A 25,416-nucleotide genomic window follows, 5' to 3' on the forward strand; every position below is an offset into this window, starting at 1 on the left:
GCAGTTTAGATGGAGGGCACGAAAAAAGGTGCGGAGGGGGGAGGGGGTAAGTAGCGGAAAGGAGAGAAATAAAAAGAAATTAAAAGACTGTGTGTGGTGGTGAAATGATTGCTGTGTAGTGCTGGGCTGGGAATAGGGAGGGGGCTGGATGGGTGAGGACAGTGACCAACGAAGTTTGAAGCCAGGAGGGTTACGGGAACATAGGATGTATTGCAGGGAAAGTTCCTGCCTGTGCAATTCAGAAAAGCTGGTGTTGGTGGGAAGGATCCATATGGCACAGGCTGTGAAGCAGTCATTGAGATGAGGGATATCATGTCTGGCAGCATGTTCAGCAACAGGGTGGTCCAATAGTTTTTTGGCCACAGTTTGCCAGTGGCCGTTCGTCATGCCTACATAGAATGCAGCACAGTGGTTGCAGCTTAGCTTGTAGATCACATGACTGGTTTCACAGGTAGCCCTGCCTTTGATGGGATAGGTGATGTTAGTGACCGGACTGGAGAAGGTGGTGGTAGGAGAATGTGTGGGACAGGTCTTGCATCTAGGTCTATTACAGGGGTATGATCCATGAGGTAAGGGATTGGGAGCAGGGGTTGTGTAAGGATGGGCAAGTATATTGTGTAGGTTCGATGGACAGCGGAATACCATGGTAGGAAGGGTGGGAAGGATACTGGGCAGGAAATTTCTCATTTCAGAGCATGACGAGAGGTAATCGAAACCCTGGCAGAGAATGTAATTCAGTTGCTCCAGTCCCGGATGGTACTGAGCTAAAAGGGGAATGCTCCTCTGTGGCCGGACTGTGGGACTTTGAGAGGTGGTGGGAGACTGGAAAGATAAGGCATGGGAGATTTGTTTATGTACAAGGACGGGAGGATAATTACGGTCAGTGAAGGCTTCTGTGAGACCCTCAGTATATTTTGAGAGGGACTGCTCGTCACTGCAGATGCGACGACCACGGGTGGCTAGGCTGTATGGAAGGGACTTCTTGGTATCGAAAGCTATAAATGTGTAAAACTTTTTGTTGTGCCTATCGCGACTCAGCATCTCCCCAATATGGTGAGTAGCAACTTTCCTTCTCTAATAGTTGAAATAAATTAGAAAATCAATTACATACATATAACTAAGAACAAAATTAGATCTGGTGTTACATTCTTTAAAACTGAGGGCCAATCTTTTTCTTTTATGAAGATGCAGATTATATTCAAGTATGCTGATGGTAAATAGTTAAAAGCAACAAAATGAATTTAAGGAGCCAGATGCTAAAATAAGAGAATTAAAATCATCACAGCTTGCTTCATCAAATGTTCTGTGGACATTTGTTCCTGCCTACAAATCTGTATGGGAATAATCCATTTAAATACATTTTAAATATATTGCTGGTATTCTACTTTGTTTTAGTTTGCATCCATTTTTTGTACTTTCTCAGATTTAATGAAGAACTTCATGTTATCACTTTTTGACAGAACGGGTATTTAACTTCACTAGATCTTGTCATGGAATGAGGGTGCTTTTCTGCTTTGAACGGTGTTGCTTCTTGCCACTGAGAATGCTTTGTAGTGTTAGTGACAGAGTGTGTAGTTATTGTACCCAGGTAATATTATGCAAGAAAAATATTCTGTACTGAGGTGTATATTTGTACATGAGAGTGTGTGGTTTAGTATGAATGTACTTCCACTTTACTCAGTGCTACAGCATTTGTTGAACTTAAGTTATTCACTAGTAGATCCAGTGAGGAAAGCATGAGAGTGTGTATTATTGTCTTTGAAATTTTCATTGGAGTTGGTGGATAATTGTTTTGCATTGATTTATGCTAAAATGTATTGTTTGGAGTAGATGTTAATAATGAGATAACAAACAATATACTTACAACACATTTAAATTGAGCAGTTCACACACAAATTCATAGACGGACAAAGGCCACAGAACTTTATGCAACGAAACCAGCTTGTTTTATACGATACAAAAAACAGATATGGAATCAATTACTCCAAACCATATTACAGATAAATGCAAAAATAAAGCAGAGTATGAATAACTTATTGACAATACTATTCAAAAAGTGCAATATATGCAGGAAGTTGTAATCAGGAACACAATGCAATGAAACCAGCTCCTGTGACATCTCGTATCATGATTTTTAAGTTTTGACATGTGCTAAGGTGCAACTATTTCCACTTGATACTGGCCACACAGTAGCCATTGCAATATTTTGTTTTGGTGCCAAAAGGCAACCATGATGTCATTTACAAAATTTTAAATGACTGTGAACCCCAACTATGAGAAATTAATCTTAGTTTTGGATTAAGATTTGTCAAATCTCAGTGAGTGCCTGGATGCCAACAACCAGCTATTAACTGCTGACCTAAAAGATGTTCAAGTTCCAAAATTTAAACAAAAGAGAATACTAAAGATTAAGACTTGGCTGTTGAAGGAAATATAAAAAAAGAACTAAGAAGCATGCAATGGCCAAATTACCCAAAAATAAGAAAAGAGAGGAAAGATAACAGCATTAGTGAAAAGAAAATTAAAGCATGAAAAACAGCCAGCCGCGGTGGCCGAGCAGTTCTAGGCGCTTCAGTCTGGAACCACGCGACTGCTACGGTCGCAGGTTCGAATCCCGTCTTGGGCATGGATGTGTGTGATGTCCTTAGGTTGGTTAGGTTTAAGTAGCCATTTGTACCATGAAAAACAGAAAACTGATGATAGACAAAATGAGTTAGCAACTGAACATCTAGCACAAGAATATTAGAGAAAGAAACCAGCTGTAAAAAGACAGAAAGAAAAGGAAAAGCGCTGGAAGGACTTTACTACAAGGGTAGAGGAAGACTGTCAGGGAAATAGGAAATTACTATACGAAATGCTAAAGAGTAAACGAAATGAATATGTAATTATCTTTGCACTGGAAACAGATGATGGTAACTTAATACGAATGGAGGAAGGGATCAGGAATGGCATGAAAAAGTACTTCAACGTGTTAAATGGAGATGGGGACAACACAACCATCAATGACTGTAGAATAATTAATGAGGACCAAACCAACGGATACATGGTGTGATGTAGAAACAGCATTAAAGAGCATGCGGAATGGAAAGTCAACAGGCTTGGATGATCTCAGCTCACAAGGGGAAGGCCAACCAACTCAGGTCAAATTTGGCAGGTCACTCGTGTCCAGCCTAAAACGAAGGACTCTAATATATTTTGGCTCAACACCCTCCCCCTCCCCCTTTTTTTGGGAAAATCACCCGTAAAGGTTATGATGAGCAATTGACTCAAAATTGGCGGGATTGATAGGTAATTGTAAATAGAGCATTTTTCATCGGCAGGTATGGGGTCTGCAAACGCATACTTTTCCAGAAATTGAGGAAAGAAACTTTCACAACTGCCCCTTATGACCCAGTTGGTAAACACTTTTAGGCAAGAGCACCAATAGTGCAATGGTCAAAGTAACTGGCTGGGAAGTGGAGAACTGGAGGTCGAATCTCGAGGAAACTGTATGCTTTTCATTTTCTTAAATTGAAGTTTTTCATATCAGAATTCGTATAGATAGGAAGGTTAATAAGGTATGCAACTGACTACAGAATAATAATAGTAGTAAGGTATGCAAGCCAATTTCCCAAATGATGTGAATTAGTATAGAATTGAACTTTTGAGCATTGTCACATGAAAACAACTCCGAGTAAGAGGGCTGTGAATTCCTCAAGAGGGACCACAGACAACCGACACGCAACACTTGCCTACAGTGACGCATACGGGGAGAGTTATGTTGTCCTATTGCCTCTTCGTCATACCATAATTGTGAAACTAGAAAAGTGAGTATATCCAGCATGAACCTTACAAAAGTCAGTCGGAAAGAGTTGTTTTCCATCATTAGGCTGCCGGGAACCTCGAGGGTACATGTAATGATATTTCATCTTTAATCCGCTGAATAAAGTATGTTTTGTCAAAGAATACAGTGATCTTCCGTAAGTAACATATGACTCGTACTGTATGTAATTCATAGTAATTACCTTTTCTGTTGATGCCATAGCAACCAGTTATTATTTGTTGTGTCATATCTTTCAGTTGCATAATCAGAATAATGGAGGATGTACACCCTTCGACCAACACTGAAATATATAGTTGGGTGCCTGTCATATATGACGACAAGCAGGAAGTTACCGATGCTGTATTTTGGTTTGTAAAAGTGTTGCAAGACATATGTATTATCAATGTGCTACCAGAAACAGGCAGTTCTGTTTCTCGGCATTCCAGATTGATAGGAGCGGCTGTCATCGAGCCATTTTTGGAGCTGACCAACGAAATGACTTTTGAAACTTCCTGGCAAATTAAAACTGTGTGCCGGACCGAGACTCGAACTCGGGACCTTTGCCTTTTGCGGGCAAGTGCTCTACCAAATGAGCTACCCAAGCATGACTCACGCCCCGTCCTCACAGCTTTACTTCTGCCAGTATCTCGTCTCCTACCTTCCAAACTTTACAGAAGCTCTCCTGTGAACCCTGCAGAACTAGCACTCTTGAAAGAAAGGATATTGCGGAGACATGGCTTAGCGACAGCCTGGGGGATGTTTTCAGAATGAGATTTTCACTCTGCAGCGGAGTGTGCACTGATATGAAACTTCCTGGCAGATTAAAACTGTGTGCCGGACTGAGACTCGAACTCGGGACCTTTGTCTTTTTGGGCAAGTGCTCTACCAACTGAGCTACCCAAGCAACAAAATATTGCAATGGCTACTGTGTGACCAGTATTAAGTGGAAATAGTTGGCCAGTATCAAGTGGAAATAGTTGCGCCTTAGCATATGTCAAAACTTAAAAATCATAATATGAGATGTCACAGGAGCTGGTTTCATTGCATTATGTTCCTGATTACAACTTCCTGCATATATTGCACTTTTTGAATAGTATTGTCAATAAGTTATTCATACTCTGCTTTATTTTTGCATTTATCTGTAATATGGTTTGGAGTAATTGATTCCATATCTGTTTTTTGTATCGTATAAAACGAGCTGGTTTCGTTGCATAAAGTTCTGTGGCATTTGTCCCTGTCTACGAATTTGTGTGTGAACTGCTCAATTTAAATGTGTTGTAAGTATATTGTTTGTTATCTCATTATTAACATGTACTCCAAACAATACATTTTAGCATAAATCAATGCAATACAATTATCCACCCACTCGAGTGAAAATTTCAAAGACAATAATACACACTCTCATGCTTTCCTCACTGGATCTACTAGTGAATAACTTAAGTTCAATAAATGCTGTAGCACTGAGTAAAGTGGAAGTACATTCACACCAAACCACACAATCTCATGTACAAATATACACCTCAGTACAGAATATTTTTCTTGCATAATATTACCTGGATACAATAACTACACTCTCTGTCACTAACACTACAAAGCCTACTCAGTGGCAAGAAGCAACACCGTTCAAAGCAGAAAAACACCCTCATTCCATGACAAGATGTAGTGAAGTTAAATACTGTCAAAAAGTGATAACATGAAGTTCTTCATTAAATCTGAGAAAGTATAAAAAACATGTGCAAACTAAAACAAAGTAGAATACCACCAATATATTTAAAATGTATTTAAATGGATTATTCCCATATGGATTTGTAGGCAGGAACAAATGTCCACAGAACATTTGATAAAGCAAGCTGTGATAATTTTAGTTCTCTTATTTTAGCATCTGGCTCCTTAAATTTGTTTTGTTGCTTTTAAATATTTACCATTTGCATACTTGAATATAATCTGCATTTTCATAAAAGAAAAAGGTTGGCCCTCCTATAACACCAGATCTAATTTTGTGCTTAGTTGTATGTATGTAATTGATTTTGTAATTTATTTAAACTATTACAGAAGGAAAGTTGCTACTCACCACATAGCAGAGATGCTGAGTCGCGATAGGCACAACAAAAAGATTTACACATTTATAGCTTTTGGCCATCAACGCCTTTCTCAGCAAGAGGTACACGTGCACACACACACACTCACTCATACGCAACTTGCACACACGTCTGCAGTCTCAGAGAACTGAAACCACACTGCAAGCAGCAGCACCAGTGCATGATGGGAGTGGCGACTGGGTTGGGGTAAGGAGATGGCTGGGGTGGGGAGGGGGAGGCAGAGGGATAGTATGGTGGGAGTGGCGGACAGTGAGGTGTTGCAGTTTAGATGGAGGGCACGAAAAAAGGTGCGGAGGGGGGAGGGGGTAAGTAGCGGAAAGGAGAGAAATAAAAAGAAATTAAAAGACTGTGTGTGGTGGTAAAATGATGGCTGTGTAGTGCTGGACTGGGAATAGGGAGAGGACTGGATGGGTGAGGACAGTGACTAACAAAGGTTGAGGCCAGGAGGGTTACGGGGACATAGGATGTATTGCAGGGAAAGTTCCTGCCTGCGCAATTCAGAAAAGCTGGTGTTGGTGGGAAGGATCCATATGGCACAGGCTGTGAAGCAGTCATTGAGATGAGGGATATCATGTCTGGCGGCATGTTCAGCAACAGGATGGTCCACTTGTTTTTTGGCCACAGTTTGCCAGTGGCCGTTCGTCATGCCTACATAGAATGCAGCACAGTGGTTGCAGCTTAGCTCGTAGATCACATGACTGGTTTCACAGGTAGCCCTGCCTTTGATGGGATAGGTGATGTTAGTGACCGGACTGGAGAAGGTGGTGGTAGGAGAATGTGTGGGACAGGTCTTGCATCTAGGTCTATTACAGGGGTATGATCCATGAGGTAAGGGATTGGGAGCAGGGGTTGTGTAAGGATGGGCAAGTATATTGTGTAGGTTCGGTGGACAGTGGAATACCATGGTAGGAAGGGTGGGAAGGATACTGGGCAGGAAATTTCTCATTTCAGAGCATGACGAGAGGTAATCGAAACCCTGGCAGAGAATGTAATTCAGTTGCTCCAGTCCCAGATGGTACTGAGGTCACCTTCCACCTACATACTTTCCTTAGGTTGACATCTCGACCATCAACTGTCTTCTTTCTGAAGACAAACACTTCTTTAGTGTGTCATATTTGATAGAAATCCTCTCTTTTCATATTATATACAAGCAATGGATTCTTCTTAGCAGACTTCTTGATGATCTCGCACCACTGATCTGGACTGTACACGTCTTATACTTGTCGGCGAACGTAATTTTCAATTGTCACGAAATCTCTATTGGACGGCAACATTGTGTGCCCGCTCACGGGAAGTGGTGTTCATTCACACGAAATGTACCAGTTGAAATTAGATATTTCCAAAACAGTACCACGTTCCAGTTCTTATTTTGGCCACAGCAGTTATCAGATATCGCAATGAGAGTCTCTCCTTTTATGTCGTTTTCCTCAAAGTAACGTAAAAGGCAGCTCAAAATTTCCTCTGATCCACGCGCAGCAGTAGTCTCATTCCACAAAAAGCAGTGCCCTTTCTTCTTGACACAATCATGAACATTGAGATTATACAACCAAATCTTCCTTTTGTAAAAAGCTGGACCACAACTTAACTTAGGAACGGGGAGAGTCTGCTGCAAGTCAAAAGACACAACATGTGGATTACTGTCTGCTTCTGCTCATTTTTTCTGGATGGCAATGTTAGCTTGCCCTGCTTCTGCCCGACGTTGGTATAATTCCAACTGATGCTCCAGACTTACTTTCAGTTGGGGGACATCAGTGCTCTCAATTTGCACTTTGAGCATGTCACAAGTCTTACACGTATCATTCTTTGGTGACTTTACTCCTATGTTATACTCTTCAGTGAAAATTTGCCTGTACTTGTCTGCAGGTACAGGCTCATAGGACATCTCCTTGCAGAAAACATTCTTATAGTGCTCATAACAGGAGGCGATTGTTGTATCTGTGCCCAGGTACAATCTGACACGACTGTTTGTGCGTCTGTAATGACTCTCGTGTTTCGGTATTTTATCAATGTGTTCCCTGACATGGTTAACACTAGTTTCAGAGTAAGCATGCGGACGTACTGTATGCTTGCCCCGTTTGCCCCGGGGTGGCATGGTCGATCCGGATGCGATTTTCTTCTGTATATTTTCGACACGACCACGATTGTTATGTAGACCATGAATGGCAAGAAAAGCTTTCTTGCATACTTTTATATCACTGTCACTAACTTTTACGCTATAGGAAGTAGTACAGTTTCTCCGGGAATTTTCTCCAGCTGCTTTTCGGCGATGTGCAACAGTGTTAGATTTAATTGCACCAAATAAGTATGCATTTTCAATGTTAAAATCACCTACTTCCCAAAATGATTTGAATAGTTTCATCACATTCAAATCAATTTACGAGGGCACTGGCAGTTAGGTCCCACAGTTGTTTTACTTAGAGTTGCTCCTGTACAAGAAACATACTTTTCGCCCAAATTGCACCTCTTCTGTTTAATTTTGCGTTGAGAATCGACTCTCAGCCTTTTCCGAGACGACCTCTTTGTCTGTTCGAGGGCCCCTTCCTGAATGGTTTCTGCAGGGGTGATACATTGTTAGTTGTTTTGGGCAATATGATCTGATTCGCTATTAACCTGTATAACAACAAAAACTACTATTACCGTTAACATTATTATTATCAAATGTAACAATATAAATGAGAAATGCGCATTCACACACCACTTAGCCAAAAAAATGTAGCCATTCTAAAATAACCTCAAAATTAACATACTTCAGGAACATAATGGTATGTACATACACTTACCATTATGTTCGTGGAACGTACTGAAGACAGTATATTTATAAAATAACATACCTCTGAGTCATCTGAATCATTAGGAATGTATTCTGGATCCCTCTCGAAGATATTAGTATCATTGGAAGTATATTCCTCATCTTCTGCCATGTTCACTGTTGCCATAATCTCGGAGATGTTTTTACTTGCTGCCATTCTCTCTGTCACTTACCATTATGTTTCCGCAACAGACGGACAGTGGCGCTTACCATTACCGTATTTACTCTAATCTAAGCCACACTCGAATCTAAGCCGCACCTGAAAAGTGAGACTCTAAATCAAGGAAAAAAATTTTTCCCGAATCTAAGCCACACCTGAAATTTGAGACTCGAAATTCAAGGAGAGAGAAAAGTTTTAGGCCGCACCTCCAAAGCGAAACAAAGTTGGTCCATTGTAATATAAGACACAATTTAGGTCAAATGAATGATGATACAGCTACAGTAGTTTCGTTCAAGTCGTAAGCTTAGCAGTGAAGCTTTACCAGGTAGCCATTGCTATGCGTCAGGCACTCTATTTGTATTTATACAGGTCCCTTCCTTTTTCATGTGCTTCGTCTGGTTTGAATCGATTGCTTATTTTTCTTTGATCTGATAAGTGCCTATCTCTTTGTTATAGGTGTTTACGTCACTCTAAGCTGAAAATGCATTATTGTACTGTGCCATGCATTATTTGTCCCATTCAGATAATGTGTGTTTACGACCTGTCGCCGCTCGCGGCATGGCTTGCTTTTGTGCGCACTATCGCGGCTTACTTACACTGCTGCTTTCTTTGATAATGATCTACGAGAACCAAATAATAGACTGCGTATGATAAAAGATGTTCTGAATGAGAGTTTAGCTAAAATTTTTCTCCGATTGAAAATCTTTGCAGACGCCTCTTTTGTACATTACATTCTGCACAGAAATTAGAGTCATCTTAGATTTAAAAATCTAGTCAATTGTTATGCTTCATTTCTAACTGTATCACTATTAGGCATAAGAATAATACGAATATAAACATGACATGATATGTGTATTCTTCCGCGTTTGCTGTTGTCTCACACTAGTTTCGTAGTTTATTAGGCAGACAGGATTTAAATGAAATAGCAGCAAACACGAAAGAATACATGGCAAAATGTTTATATTCGTACTATTCTTATGGTGAAGAGAATACTGCATGTGATTCACAATTCATAAAAAGTTCCTATTAGCAACCATCTCTTCTCACAGGTAGGAAAAAATTCAGAATGTAGAGTTGGCCATATTGACAAATATCCCAAACAGTCTTGCCAGTCAGATTTTCGTAGTACATTGAAATGCTGCTACATTTGAAGATGAACAATACGGAATTTGTATTTACTTTGTTGGATAATATATGAAAATGCAGTGGTCGAAACTTGGGGCGGAGAAAAAAGCTCGTCTTCCACCTTTTTTTAAAAATTATTTACTGATGCAGAGGTTTTGGCGCCAGTATTTATCTTTGTGCCTGCAAAGCATGCCTGTGTAGCCCTACATATATTCGACGGCAGAAGTTAGTTGTGGCGGCACCTACCAACATTTTTCAGAACTTCCGCTTACTTTGCACTCGATTCTAAGCCGCAGGCGGATTTTTGGATTACAAAAAACAGAAAAAAAGTGCAGCTTAGATTTGAGTAAATACGGTAAGCTCCGCCCTGACATCTGTTGAGTGAATTTGGAACTGCTAGTAAGTTTACTGCATTGTGCATCCCACAGGTGGTGTCATTAGCCATCTACCGCAAAATACACGCCGATGGCGCTTACCATTGTGTTCCCCCGAGCAGCTCAATTATAATAAAATAAACACTACTCACACACACACACACACACACACACACACACACACACACACACTTGCTCATTTGTAGGTGATGAGGATAAAGGAATTTTTGCACCTCTAATGCTTGTAAGAAAATTTCCAAATTTAATTTAGCTGATTCTGTACCCTCTCACTTTGAGTCCCAGTCTGGCACAACTTTTCGGTTGTAACTATATATTAATTACATTGCAGGTTCAGCATATTTGAGTGGTTGCACTGACATCATTTCATGTCATTGATTTAATTTCTGTTGTTACATTCATTTCATTTCAAATACATGTTAAGAATGCATTACTCTAAACTGTGAGACGAAAAAGTTTTCCTTTTGTTTTACATATGGGCAAATGCATCAAAGTAGTACAAAATGTGACAAACTAATCCCACAGGTAAAGGCAAATATATAAGCTGAGGGTTCACAAAAATAAAATTAATATTTCAGTAATTTCCATGACTAAATGATGACATTATTATGTAACATTACCTCATCTTACATACATTGCGATACAAAGTGAAGTTAGTTCATCCATCACTGTTACAATAGCTTCCTCTGTCTGCCCATGTTCTTGTGAACTCCCAAGGTATCGAAATGTTTCCTGGTTCCATCCTGCCACTACAGCTTTGGTCTGCTCCTTGGTACATTTGGCTCATTGCATAGTGCATTGAGTTCGTGTTTTGTCTCTTTTTGACACTGGTCCAAATCTTGTTCTCAGCACCTTGTTTACAGAAGTAATATTTTTCCTCTCCATCTTCTTGCTCAGTTTTCAAATCTGGCCCTCATGTGTTAAGAGTGGTTGCAGAAGGTCTATGTGAAATGGAGAAAAGAAACAAGAGATACGAACTGTACCACTAGCTTGTGATGTTAGAAATGTGTGTGTACATTGTCGCCACCCAGTTTTTGTGGTAGTTAAAACTCCTTTCCACCTTCTCATTCCACAGGAACATCAAATGGAGGGAGCCTGACGAACTACTTCAGATCAAATATAGCTGACCTATGTCACATGAATTCCATTTCTGTGTAGCAAAGTTTCTCTTCTATTTTTTTGCAATTTGTTATCTGCAAATAGAATTACTATCAATGTATAAACTAGTGGGAATACATCCATAAAATTCCTGCAATTTTATGGAGCAAGTAATACATCATGAGAAAATGAAGATTCACAAAACAGCATGTTCTTCTTATGTTACTAAGAAGGACAGGAAGTATGTATGTAAGCAGCATCAGAATGCAGTATTAAATTTCCATCATGATTTAAAAGGAGAAAAGTGTAATGTAAGCAATACTCTTGCATTAGGAGTGCAACCAATACATTCCACTGATATACGAGGGTTGGAACTTAAAATAGTGGCAACTATTTATTCACAACTGATACAAAAGAGTTACATGTTTGCACCTGTTACTGTCCTTCAAAGTAGTCACCAGTGTTGCGTCGAACTGGTTGGCAGCAATGTGGAAGGCGTAGTATACCATTAGCAGAGCCTGTTCTGTTGATGGTGCGAATGGAGCGTTCTAAAGTTATGGTGATTCTCGTGTAGGACTGTGATGGTGTTATCCTAATGCATTCCTCCATGGCAGACCATCAATGCACAGTATTGCTGTTTGTTTTTAGAGCATCACCTACGATCAGCTTTGTGAAAGAAGCGGTGACACTTTCTGTGCAACCCAACCATCATTTTGCATGACATTGTGCGGGCGCATACAGCACTAGCTGTGGCTGCTCTGTTTTCTCGATGGGGCTAGGAAGTACTGTACCATCCACCATACTCCCTGGACTTAAGTCCTTGTGACTTTGATTTGATTCTGAAGTTGAAGGAACCACTTCGTGGCATTTGCTTCAGATATGTTCCAGAGATTCGACAGGCAGTTGACCGCTCCAATTGTACCATCAACAAACAGGCTCTACTAACAGTATACTATGCCTTTCACGTCGCTGGCAATGGGTTCTACACAACGCTGGTGACTACTTTGAAGGATAGTAAAAGGTGCAAACTTGTAACTCTTTTGTATCGGTTGTGAATAAATAGTTGCCACTATTTAAGTTACAACCCTCGTATATGTGCACTCTACCTGCGAGCACAGTTAAATATTCATAAGCAGCACTTATTGATCTGTGTTCCAGGTCAAAAGAAACTCCGTATTTTGGATACACAATTGCTGGTTCATCACGTGAAGAGCAGCTGCGTTGGATGGCAGCTATGTTAATAGGTGAATATCCACAAGGAATTTTGCCATCACCTATGCTGTTAGAATGAATTGTAATCATATTATCTGGGTACTGTTTTAAGAAGGACTTCGTCCGGTATTGTTGCCTTTCAAAACAGGAAAAGACAAGTCTGCTTCTGTGACTATAATCATTGTGGACATAGAGCATTCTTTTTAATGTAATCAATGCAGCCACTTTGCTTGTATGTTTTTTTTCTAATTTTTATCCCAATCAAAGTGATATTTGTACAGTATCAATTTAGTGATCACTTGCTTGGCAAGGATGGAGAGGTGCACTTTTAACTTCATTGTTATGTAGATAATTTGTCAGTTTTTGGACAATTTGTTGTCTTTACATTATTTTCATTGTGGCTTGATACTGAAATGAACTGATATAATGAACAAACAATTTGTTTTTGATGCTAGATTACCTGAAAATGGAAGTGTGTACCTCTTTTATTCATTGTAACAAAAATGTGGAATTTTTTTATCTAAATGAATTTATAAAAATATTACATGCATAAGAATCACTATTTAATATATTTGGAAGAAAACTAGATAGTACAAAAAAATCTGTGTAATTTTCTTTTTAATTAGTCCTTGACAGATATTTTTGTAACTGGCTATTGTATCTTGTATTCTGCAGATATCATTATTGGTTCCTGAGTTTGCTTATCTTATTTGTAAAAGACGTATAATAATACTGACAAATCAATGAAACCAATTTACAGTTGTAATGAATGTTTCTTCCTCGATGAATCTCGTGATGAAATATAAGTTTTGTAAAACTTGTGTTTATATGAATGTATTGAAATGTCAAAAAATGCTAAAGCAAAACTTGTGTTTTTCCTGTATGCAGCACGATGATGTGCTAGTAAGGAAGTTTAGCCAACAGTTTGTGATGTGGCAGCTGTGGGGTTGTGAGTTTTGTCATGACTTTAAGTGAAAATTTTATTAGACATATTACATATTGAGCACTTTTTCTCTTCAGACAAGTTCTCTCCATTTGTGGTTATCATTGTTGTTTTTCCATTGTCAGTACTGTCCATGGGATACGGCTCTTGAGATTTTGTGCAGTTATCCTGTGGTATTTTTCCAAATTGTCTCTTTGTTTCTGTAAATGTAGAGTCTGGTAGACTTTGTCTGGAGAACGAGATATATGGTATGGTCAGTGAATCTCTAAAGTTCTTTCAGCTAACTGCTAATGAGAAGTGTAGAACGAACCAGATTAATACAATCCACTGTGTTTTAGAAGTGGGGCGTCTTCATATTTACTGAAATGTCCTGATGCAATTTTTTACCGTGTGCCCACACAGTGTGAATTTGTAATGAGAAATATATTTGCAGGTATATACATAGCCTCAGTCTCTGTTATTCTTGCTTGAAGAAATTATTTTGCCATCTCCCTTTCTATGTAAGATGTAATTACATTTTAGGAAAAAAATAATGGTATGTAAAATTATTGAGTTAATTGTGGTAGCAAATAGTGGTATCGCAACATTCTGGGTCTGCATATCCTCTTCTGTGTATTTTGTTCTCTCTGTCATAACTCTGATTCATATAAATATTTACTATTAGTAATCCTGCTGCTCACCATTTATTTTGAACCCTGCACTGGATAAATTTAGGTGGCAGTACTTTTCCTTTGTGTGATGCCCTCTCAGTACATTTTCTGCTGCCAGCCAGCTGTGTGTGTGCTTTCAAGGAGGGAGTGTGTTTCTGCTGCCTGTCATACTTCATAAAGCAAGTTATCATTCAAACAAAGATGAGCTACTCACAAAATTTCCTTTGTATTTGGCGTCTACCATCTTGCTGAATACCTTTAAGTGGGCCCTAAATGTTTCAGTGCAAGAACAAACACACTCCACTGGAGGAAAACAGTTTTATGGTTTTTTTCTGACGCACAACACACTATGTGAACTAATAAGTAGCTCAGTTGTGAGTTCTTCCAATCCTCTTCTGTTCTGCATGTATTCATGGATTTTTCAGTTTGGCACCTTTCATGTTTCACATGTTATCCTATAATTGTCTGTCAGTTAGTATCTTCTTTTCTCCATTACTCTTTCATTTAACATAATCAGTTAGGATTTACAACAGTAATTAGAAAAGCATGGAAACATTATATTACTACCATTGTTTCTTCTAAGAGATGCAAGTCTTATGCTATTCTGGGAGAGTGGCTTCAGTTGAGGGATAACAGTGCCACTGACCTGGTAGCTGAAATATGAACATCAGCTGGAAAATGGATAAAAAGTCAGGATACAATAAAAGAAAGAAACAACTGATTAACAGAAAAAGAATTTTGTATTGTGTATACCAGCTCGATAAAAATTAGGAAGTTCATAACTTATAAATAATTGCTGTGGTTATCCTGTGAGAACTGTCAGAGTTGTAAAGAAAATGTGGAACTTACATGTGGGAATTAGTACCTGAGAGTTATGGTTGTGCCATGTTTGTTTGAACCACTAGCTAGTGTACGTTTCACATGCCTCTCATTTCTGTCTTTTTAATGTCAATGTCAGTGTTGTGAAGGAATGTAACTCTGTTATGACAGCTTGTATATGTTGGACAAGTTTCATAACAGAAGTAAATAGTTAATGAATTGGGAACCAGTGTTACAGAAGAAACAGTATTTTCTATTGTATTACTATGACGTTACTTATTGATTTTTAAATAGCATTTAACACTGATACCAAGTATCTATGAAATACAGAGTATTTAAATTATAAGACTGTCTATAATACTGCTTATGTTTCTTTCAAGGTAATAGATGTCATATTTTTGGAGTATTTGAATATATTGCAAATAATGATTTCTTGTATATAGTGTAGCTTTTGTCATTCAGAAATGCTGTTCATGAGACAATGTGGGTCAGTTTATAATAAGCCCTATTAGCAGAGCCTTCCCTCAGACATGAAGGCTGTATGTAACTTGAGTTGATGACATTCTGCTAAGGAGAATGGGGAAACCCCATTACCTGTTTAAAATTCGAATACAGGCACAATGTGTTACTTTGGGGTACAAGTATTCATAAATGGCAGCTTTCAACTGTCATATTCATTTTTTAAAACTTTGTGATGTCTTATCTTGTATAAGACAACACAGAGTATATGATCATGTGTAATGAAGTATGAGGAGCAGCGTAACAATTAAATGTTTAGTTGCATTAAAACAGTAAATGCAAAAAAGATATTTCCTCTTTAATAATGAACACCAATTAGTGTTGCTATCATTCCAATGTATAAAGCTTGTGCAGTGTTCTCTATGCTGTGTGTATCAGCTTCCTGCTGTTATCTTACTATACATGATGGTTAACTGGTAATATAGAGCTTCAGAAATTTTAGAACTGGTGTAAATATATCATAGACTGTTTCTTTGTATTAAATGTTATTTTTCAGAATTTTTATATTTTGTATAAAGATCAAACATATTATTCTCTTGAGTTGTAATTTGAAACAAATAAAAAATATACCTCTATTTTAGTATAGTACTTAAAAGCAGATTTTATGTGTGTAAATAATGTGTGGAAAAGAATTCTAAATTTTTAAGCACTTTTACATTACAATTTGCCTCATATAGAGTGCCCCACATCATTTACTATAATAAAACAAATACATTCTTTGTTTACTCATTGGACTCATGTGTCATCTTTTGCTTGGAAAGTTTTAAATTAATGAAAGTGTTGTACATTATATATATTTTTGGCAAGTACTTGTGCAGTGGCTGCACAATTTGGAGAACTTACTAGCATTCCATTGTATTTTAATAATGTTCATCCTTTTCCAGAAGTTATTCCATGGTAGGTAGAAATGTCCTTGCCGGAGGTGCTCAGACCCACTTCTTGTACTTTGGTATTGATATAGTCCAAAATTTGTAATACTGTTCTGTGTAAAGAAACATTGTTTATGATTTTGTAGATTTGATGTCTGATGGTATAACATTTTTTTTTGTATATTTACTACTGGCTGATCATATTGTCAGTCCACTGACAACTTCTATGATAAAATTTAAATTCATAAAAGGTACTTTCACAAAATATGATGTTATTCCTTATGTAGAAGGAATTTCTTGTGGAACATACTAAGAACAACAAAAATGTCAGATGGCTTCTTCTTATTTTGTGAAAAATGAGACTGTAGACTTTGAATATGCATTTAGCACAATGATATTGTCACATTTGCATGATGATTTTTACATTGTTTTTGGGTTGGAGGATATATTTTCCAACCAGGCATTTCTAACCATTCAGAAAGTCGTGTCTTCCAGCTGCACACTTTTAAAATATTCTGACATACATTTACAATGATATTCAGATAAAATACAAATGCAATTCATGATAAAATTACTGCAAATACAAAAGTCTTATACCTTTCTCTACATGCGAGATATGGGACCAAAGAATTCAGCTCAGCTTTCAGGGCTGTGGGGGAAGTCAAGACATTTAGCTTCCTGAGAGAGAGAGAGAGAGAGAGAGAGAGAGAGAGAGTGTGTGTGAGTGTGAGTGTGAGTGTGTGTCATCAGCTGTAGGCATTTGGATTTCAATGAAAGTTTAAGAATTTAACACTGTGCATGAGCTTTCAGAATCCAATGTCTGATTTTTTGAGATTAATTGGACAAAGTAGAACAACTAAAGGCTGCAAGGTGTGTGTGTGTGTGTGTGTGTGTGTGTGGTTGGGGTTTGGGGTGGGGGGCCAGGGCAGCGGTTTGAGCGGTTTGCACACCCTTCCAGTGATACTGAGTTTTCGAGTGATTTATGCATTTCTTTATCACCTTGTATTATCTTCTGTTATGCCTCTGTTTTTTTTCCATCATAGAGGAGTATTTCAATAATACAAAAGCTCAAAACTCCTTTTTTTTTTTTTTTATCTCCACACTTCGACCTTCTATTTCAAGAACATCACTTTTGTCTCCTGTTTTGTAATTTATAACTTCTGTTTTGGATTTTACTGTTTAGATTTTACATTATTTGTGTTATTTATTATTTAGATGTGAATGAGCAGAAGCATTCTTAATTCATTATTTTGAAACTTCACAACAATGTTTAAATAACAGGAAATTGATCTGTATGGTAATATCCTTTGAAGGCTCATTCATTATAACCATAAGAGATTTTGTGCTTTAAAAAGCTTTTTTCAACTGCAGTCTCTTTTTTGGTGCTTTTAGTATTTGTAAATTTGTTATATTCTCAGTAATTTCTAGTCATGTCACTGGCACATTTCTTTAATTAAATTTATATGATTGATTGTGTCTTAATGGTGTATTTAAATAAAGATTTTTTTATAAATAAATGTTGAGTTATTAGTCTCTATATTTATATTTTGTCATTGATGGAATGTTCTAATATTGTATAAATATTCAAAGTCAGATATTTACCTTGTGTGGCAATGTTTTACAAAGTGGGTGCACTGAATGGATCATTGATAAGAAACTGGAAGGGGGTTATGTTCGGTTCCAGAATACATATTTGACAAGTCAAATGAAGTAGTTTTGAAGTTTTTGTTTCTAGTTCCAGCTGACTCTGATGACCAATAAAAGGAGTAGTTCCTCAGAAGGAAGCTAAGAGAGAAAACAGAAATACCTTTACATTTGAACAAACTACAGTCTATGTAGCCATCAATGCAGACTGATTCATTAAAACGGAAAAAAAAGTTCTCTTACCGACTTCCTTGTGGCCATCTGTTCTCGTACACCATTCTGATTGATGTGGGTAGTGTTATTCCAAGGCCATTTTGAGCAGTTAAACAAGAATATTTGTCCAACCAGCATAATGTTACTGAACTTAAAAGAAGACACTAGCTTCTATGCAGGTAGTCTCCAATGTTGAATTAGCACTTAGAGAAAGCTGTGTCTACCATTACTGCCTCACACATAAGTTACCTAATCATGTCATGCAACATTTTTAGTAATTTAATTTTTTTTCCAGTCCAGTGCTTTCGCTCACACACAGCGATCTAGATACCATATTCATATGAAATCAGAGCTGTTGTAAATAAATCGTTTTTTTCACAAAGGCCAGTTATCTTGCTCTCTTCAGTCAGGAGTTTCCTTAGATGCCGTCTTTTGGTGCCACAAAAAGATGAAATTACTACCAGGCAATTTCTAAATTGGTAAAGATTACTTATCTGGCACCTCAATGTTGTCTTATTTATATAGTTCTTACGAGTATTTTGAGGGTACTACTATACTGTGCAAGTGTAATGACCAGCTGTTAGTACAACACTAAAACAGAGGTGGTACTGATGGCACAGATTTTCCTCACATAATACTTCTTCGTAATCACCTCAGATTTGTTAGTGATGGGACATCTAATTGATTTTAATAACCAGTTTAGCCAGGTATGTGTTTATTCATTCACTCAGTTTTGCCCCCCTCCCAGTTAAATGAAATAACTATATGAAACTAATCTCTGCACCATGTCAGCAATATGGATGTTTTGACTCCCTCTATGGGTCTGAATGGTTCCATGTAATGTGAGATAACCGACTGACCCAAGTCTCTGAAAGTTACGACCGTTTTTCCTCACTCTTTGGGTGCTGGTGATTTCATTTACATACTTTTTCAGCCTTTTTGGTTATACGTGAACCATGAATAGGGTTGCCAACTTTTTTATAGACAAATAATGTATCTTATTTCAAGGAATGGGAAATAAATAATATATTTCTAAGACTGAAGTATTTACGAATTATTTACTTAAATATGAATTTTTCATAATTCTGGGATTAAATATGTCTTTTCATTGGTTGTCTGTTTCAATAAATAAAAAATTACTTTTTTATTTAAATTTAGTAAAGCTCTGTCTCTTTCCCCCCATTGGTTTGAACCCGTCACCAATATTCTGTTTTGATAAATGCTAAGGTGATATGAGAAGAAAGCATACAAGCTGCAATTATTGAAATGTGAAGTGGCTTGCTTACTGCCTTTTTAAGCATATAGGCCCCTAATGTTACTTGTTGGAAGTATTTTTTGTGATAAATATTTGTCTTCTTTTGTTAATTTTTTGGTGTTTCTTTAGTTAATATAATTTCATAATACTAATCATATTTGCAAATACTGTATATTACATTGAATTTATCTCGAGGATCACTTTTTCCTCCAGTCATATTAATTCTTCCATTCTTATGCCACTGATAGCTTTGCACTCTGATCTAGACACAAAGTTCACTATTAATATGTGTGAATTCATAAACATGGATGAAAAACTGATCTAAAAGCCAATTATTGGCTCTCAATAAAAAGCAAATGCCAGAAAAGTGTTAACAGTGATGACAGGTGATAACAGAGTGCAGTCAACAATAATTTTTTAACAATGGCTCAGAATTGAATGTGCTAGACTGCTTTGACTGTTTTCATTTGGTTGCTCCCACAGACTGGTTTCATTAAGAGAATAAATGAATAGTCCACATAAAGCTACAACAAACTGAATCAATCATTTTCATTTGGTTGCTCCCATAGACTGGTTTCACTTTTTCTGCTGGATTCTAAAATCAAATAATTCGATATTCAGCAGTCCACCTGTTCGCTGCCTCCAGGTGAAATGCTACCGCTGAGTCCCATTGAAAACTGATGCCGAGATTGGAAATTGTCATCCCATATGGGTCCCTGTACCATACACACAATATTCAGCATCCATTGCAGGTGCTACCCTGAGAAAGGCTTGTGTTGTCACCACCTAACAAGAATACAGCATAGCTTGGCTCTGCCAAGGAAGATTTCGGACATAGGAAGCCTGGAATATACAAAATCCTTTGTCATTGTGGGAAGGCTTACATCGACCAGTTGATTCCCTCTGTTCAGGACATGTACATAGGATATTGCCACCACACATGGCTGCAACAGCCTGAAAAAATCGGCGTAGTGGAACATTATTTAAACAAGGGACACAGGATGAAACCTGATGAGACCCTGATGGCTACTGGTATGTCTGGTCTTTGGGACTGTGGTTATAAGTAGGCAATTGACATTATGTTAGTGGAAAACTTGATTAATAGAGCCAAGTGTTTTCCTCTTAACATGAAGTGAAACCCTACACAACTGTGTAAAAATAAATTAGTCTTTGATGCATATGGCCCAAGCGTTTGAGGATAATCTTTGAGTGTGATATTTGGTTAGCACCAATGTTCTTCTATGGGTGGCACCACAAACCAAGCCCCGTCTTCGGTGCAGCACCTGTGACAGGCAGCAGATTCATTGTAAATGGTATGTTGGCATATATGGGATGACTATTTCCAGACTTGGCATCAGCTGTTTGTGGAACTCAACAAGAGCAGCATCTCTCCTGAAGATGGCAGAAATATTGGTCACTGAAATTTTGAGTCTTGTTGATTTTAGGATCCAGCAACAAACCCAAGGAGATGTTAAGAGACTGTACTGATTCGGTTTGTTGCATCAGTATTTAATTCAAAGGTGATGGAGGCTTTACCTGATAATGAAACTAAATATCATTTATCCTTAGCTTTTCTGATATGTTCTTGTATGTACAATCCACATTAACATAGTAATACAACTTTATCTGTAGTCTGCAAACATTAGTGAAGAGCAATGGTAGTTTTGCAGGTTTTGACAGCACTGATCACTGATGCTAAAAAATTATCCTTTTCATATTAAGATTGAAAAACAAGCAAACTTTGTTTTTGCTTTACTAAAATTTGTTTGTTTTTGAACTGGTTTTTGGCTTATTGAGCCACTGTTTTCTGCCGATGGCACAGTACGGCAAACCCGGTGCAAAATAAACAAATACTTACAGCATAAAAATACCGTTTGTTTGTTTCTTAACCTTAAAAAAATATTCGGTTGAAAGAATAGATGATGGCTTAAAACAATTGAAAATTTATTCAGTAGTTAAGAGATTGATTTGCTCTCATTGGCTGTTCTGTAGCATGCAATCATGAGGAAAATCTCTACTAGCTTATACCTAATCTGAACTGCATGCATTTCTCCTTTCCACTCTTTCAAAGACTTTGAATGCAAATATAAAACAACTGGATTATAAAGGAAAATTTTGTCCATCTATTCCTCTGTAGTCATTTGCCTACCCAAGTTTATACAATTTAATGTTTCTCCCTTGTAGAGCATCCTTTGCTTTCAAGAAATCACACATGTCTCAGCAAACAATGGTGTCAGCAATCAGAGTGCAACTGGCGAAACAGTCAAAAGCTATGTTATAAAAAAGCTATTTTATAATTATCTGCAGTGATATTTGATTTTGAATTTCAAACATGCATGGAGCACTACAGTGGATGGAGACTTCATTGTTGTTTTAAAGATATTATCAACACTACAAGACTGGAAGGTGGGTAAAACATTGGTCACAGAAGATTCTAAAGGCAAAGGAAACTACAGAAAAACAGGTTATACTCGAACAGGAAATTAAAGCACAGCTTTTGCTTTAATGGTAATGTTCAAGGGTCAGATCACCAATCGGAAGCAAAGTTTAAAGTCTATGCTGAACATCAAAGATAATGTTTGTTGACCAAGAAGAATAAATCAGGGACATGTGGATGAACATTCAGGTACTGTAGACCATATGATTTCAAGTACGAGATGGAGTCAGCTGGGACAAATTGGAACAGATCAATACTGAATTTTCTGTAAGGACAAAATATTGTATGAAATACTGGGAGATAAAAGCCTATGACACAAACTGATGGAAACCATTAACAGACTTTTCTTGGAGGAAAAAGAACTCTTGAAGGAAGAAGAATTGGAGGAGCTTTGGTAAAAATATGGGTAGCTACTTTACAGTATCGTGAGCCATGTGCCACAGTTCAGGGAAGATCATACACACAAATGCAATCGAGGGCAGCTCACACTAACAACATAAATCTTGACATGAATGTAAGTCCCTTTGATATTTAATCTTCTTCTTCAATGTCACCACTGTTCATCAGGTTTTACCCAGTACAGTGAGTCAATAGACTTGCACACTGAGGAAAGATTATAATCCTCTCTATGTGTATAAAGGAGCAGTAAATAGGCTATTCACCTTGCCAAAGTGTTCGATTGGTGTGGATAACAAAATTCTCTTAAGGAAACTGAAGAGTTATAGCATTAATGGCATCCCTCTTGTATGGATGGAGTTTTATATTTATAACAGAAACTAGAAGGCATCATCAACAGACAATATCGTAAGCAGGAAACTGACCTAATTTTGAATCATCAGTTTTCTGACTGGTTTGATGCAGTCTGTAATGAATTCCACTCCCGTGCCAACCTTCTCATCTCAGGGTAATAACTGCAAACTAGTTCTCAATTATTTGCTGGATGTATTCTAATCTCTGTCATTCTCTACAGTTTCTACCTTCTACAGCTCCCTCCGGTACAATGACAGTTATTCCCTGATGTCTTAACATATGTCATATCATCCTGTCTCTTCTTCTTGTCAGTGTTTGCTGTTTAGTCTTTTCCCTGCTGATTCTGCGGAGAATCTTCTGATTCCTTGCCTCATAAGTCCACTTAATTTTCAACATTCTTCTGTAGAATTGCATATCAAAAGCTTTGATTCTCTTCTGTTCCATTTTCCCACAGTACATGTTTCACTAACATACAATGCTGTGCTCCTAACATACATGCTCAGAAATTTCTTCCTCAAATTAAGGTCCATGGTTTATACTAGTAGACTCCTCTTCATTAGGAATGCACTTTTTGCTAGTGCTAGTCTGATTTTTATGTCTTCCTTGCTCCATCCTTCATGGATTTTTTGCTGGTCAGGTAGGAGATTTCCTTAACTTCATCTACTTCCTGATCACCAATTCTGATGTTGAGTTTCTTACTGTCCTCATTTCTGCAACTTCTCATTATTTTCATCTTTCTTTGATTTACTCTCAGTCCATATTCTATATTCATTAGACTGAAAATTCCATTCAGCAAATCTTGTAATGCTTCATTGCCTTCGCTGAGGATAGCAATGTCATCAACAAATCTTATTGTTGACATCCTTTCACCTTGAATTTAATCCCTCTCTTGAACCTTTCTTTTATTTCTGTCATTGCTTCTTTGATGTATAGAGTGAACAGTAGGGGTGAAAGACAAAATACCTGTCTTACACCCTTTTTTTAACCCGTGCACTTCAAACTTGGTCTTCCAGTCTTATTTTTCCCTCTTGGTTCTTTATATAATGTATATTACTAGCCTTTCCCTGTAGCTTACCCCTATTTTTCTCAGAATTTTGAACAACTGAATCATTTTACATTGTTGAACACTTTTCCAAGTTGACAAATCCTATGAATAAATTGTCTTCAGTCTTGCTTTCATTGTCAACCACAACTGCCTTTCTTTTGTCTTAACCTTTCCTAAAACCAAATTGATCATCGTTTAACAGATCATCAATTTTTTTTTTCTATTCTTCTGTATATTATTCTTGTCATCAACTTGATGCATCAGCTGTGAAACTGATAGTGCGATAAGTCTCACATGTGTGACCTCTTGCTATCTTTGGCATACTGTGGATGATGTTTTTCTGAAAGTTTGGTGATACAGACCAGTCTCATACATTCTATACACCAATATGAATAGTCATTTTGTTGCCAATTTCTCCAGCCTCGTCCGAAAATTACCTCGAGCGATTAAACAGAGAACCAACATGTGGAGATAACATCTTGGACCTACTGATAACAAACAGACCCAAACTTTTTGACTCTGTAAGCGCAGAACAGGGAATCAGTGATCATAAGGCAACATCCCTGAATATGCAAGTAAATAGGAATATAAAAAAAGGGAGGAAGGTTTATTTGTGTAGCAAGAGTAATAGGAGGCAGATTTCAGACTACCTAATAGATCAAAACGAACATTTCTGTTCCGACACTGACAATGTTGAGTGTTTATGGAAAAAGTTCAAGGCAATCGTCAAATGCATTTTAGACAGCTTTGTGCCAAGTAAAACTGTGAGGGATGGGAAAAACCCACTGTGGTTCAACAACAAAGTTAGGAAACTGCTGTGAAAGCAAAGAGAGCTTCACCGCAAATTCAAACGCAGCCAAAACCTCTTAGACAAACAGAAGCTAAACGATGTCAAAGTTAGCATAAGGAGGGCTATGTGTGAAGCATTCAGTGAATTCGAAAGTAAAATTCTATGTACCGACTTGACAGAAAATCCTAGGAAATTCTGGTCTTATGTTAAAAAGTAAGCGGATCGAAACAGCATATACAGACACTCTGGGATGATAATGGCATTGAAACAGAGGATAACATGCGTAAAGCTGAAATACTAAACACCTTTTTTCAAAGCTGTTTCACAGAGGAAGACCGCGCTGTAGTTCCTTCTCTAAATCCTTGCACGAGCGAAAAAATGGCTGACATTGAAATAAGTGTCCAAGGAATAAAAAAACTACTGAAATCACTCAACAGAGGAAAGTCCACTGGACCTGAAGGATACCAATTCAATTCTACACAGTGTACGTGAAAGAACTTGCCCCCCTTCTAACAGCCGTGTACCACAAGTCTCTAGAGGAACCGAAGGTTCCAAATGATTGGAAAAGAGCACAGGTAGTTCCAGTTTTCAAGAAGGGTCGTCGAGCAGATGCGCAAAACTATAAGCCTATATCTCTGACATCGATCTGTTGTAGAATTTTAGAACATGTTTTTTGCTTGCGTATCATGTCATTTCTGGAAACCCAGAATCTACTCTATAGGAATCAATGTGGATTCTGGAAACAGCAATGGTGTGAGACCCAAATCGCTTTATTTGTTCATGAG

The 25,416-nt window shown here is 37.7% G+C and overlaps 1 protein-coding gene across 1 annotated transcript in view; it reads left to right on the top strand.

Annotated features, from left to right (window-relative positions):
- Positions 1–17,978, top strand: part of LOC124612956 (arf-GAP with Rho-GAP domain, ANK repeat and PH domain-containing protein 2) — a 173,232-nt gene extending 155,254 nt beyond the window's left edge. Inside the window, exon 12 of the mRNA XM_047141476.1 lies at positions 12,644–17,978. Within this exon, the coding sequence (XP_046997432.1) occupies positions 12,644–12,776 (133 nt within the window). The 3' untranslated portion in view covers positions 12,777–17,978. The remainder of the gene's footprint in view (positions 1–12,643) is intronic.
- The last annotated feature ends 7,438 nt before the right edge of the window (positions 17,979–25,416 follow it).

Source organism: Schistocerca americana, chromosome 4, assembly GCF_021461395.2.
Source record: "Schistocerca americana isolate TAMUIC-IGC-003095 chromosome 4, iqSchAmer2.1, whole genome shotgun sequence".
Taxonomy (NCBI): domain Eukaryota; kingdom Metazoa; phylum Arthropoda; class Insecta; order Orthoptera; family Acrididae; genus Schistocerca; species Schistocerca americana.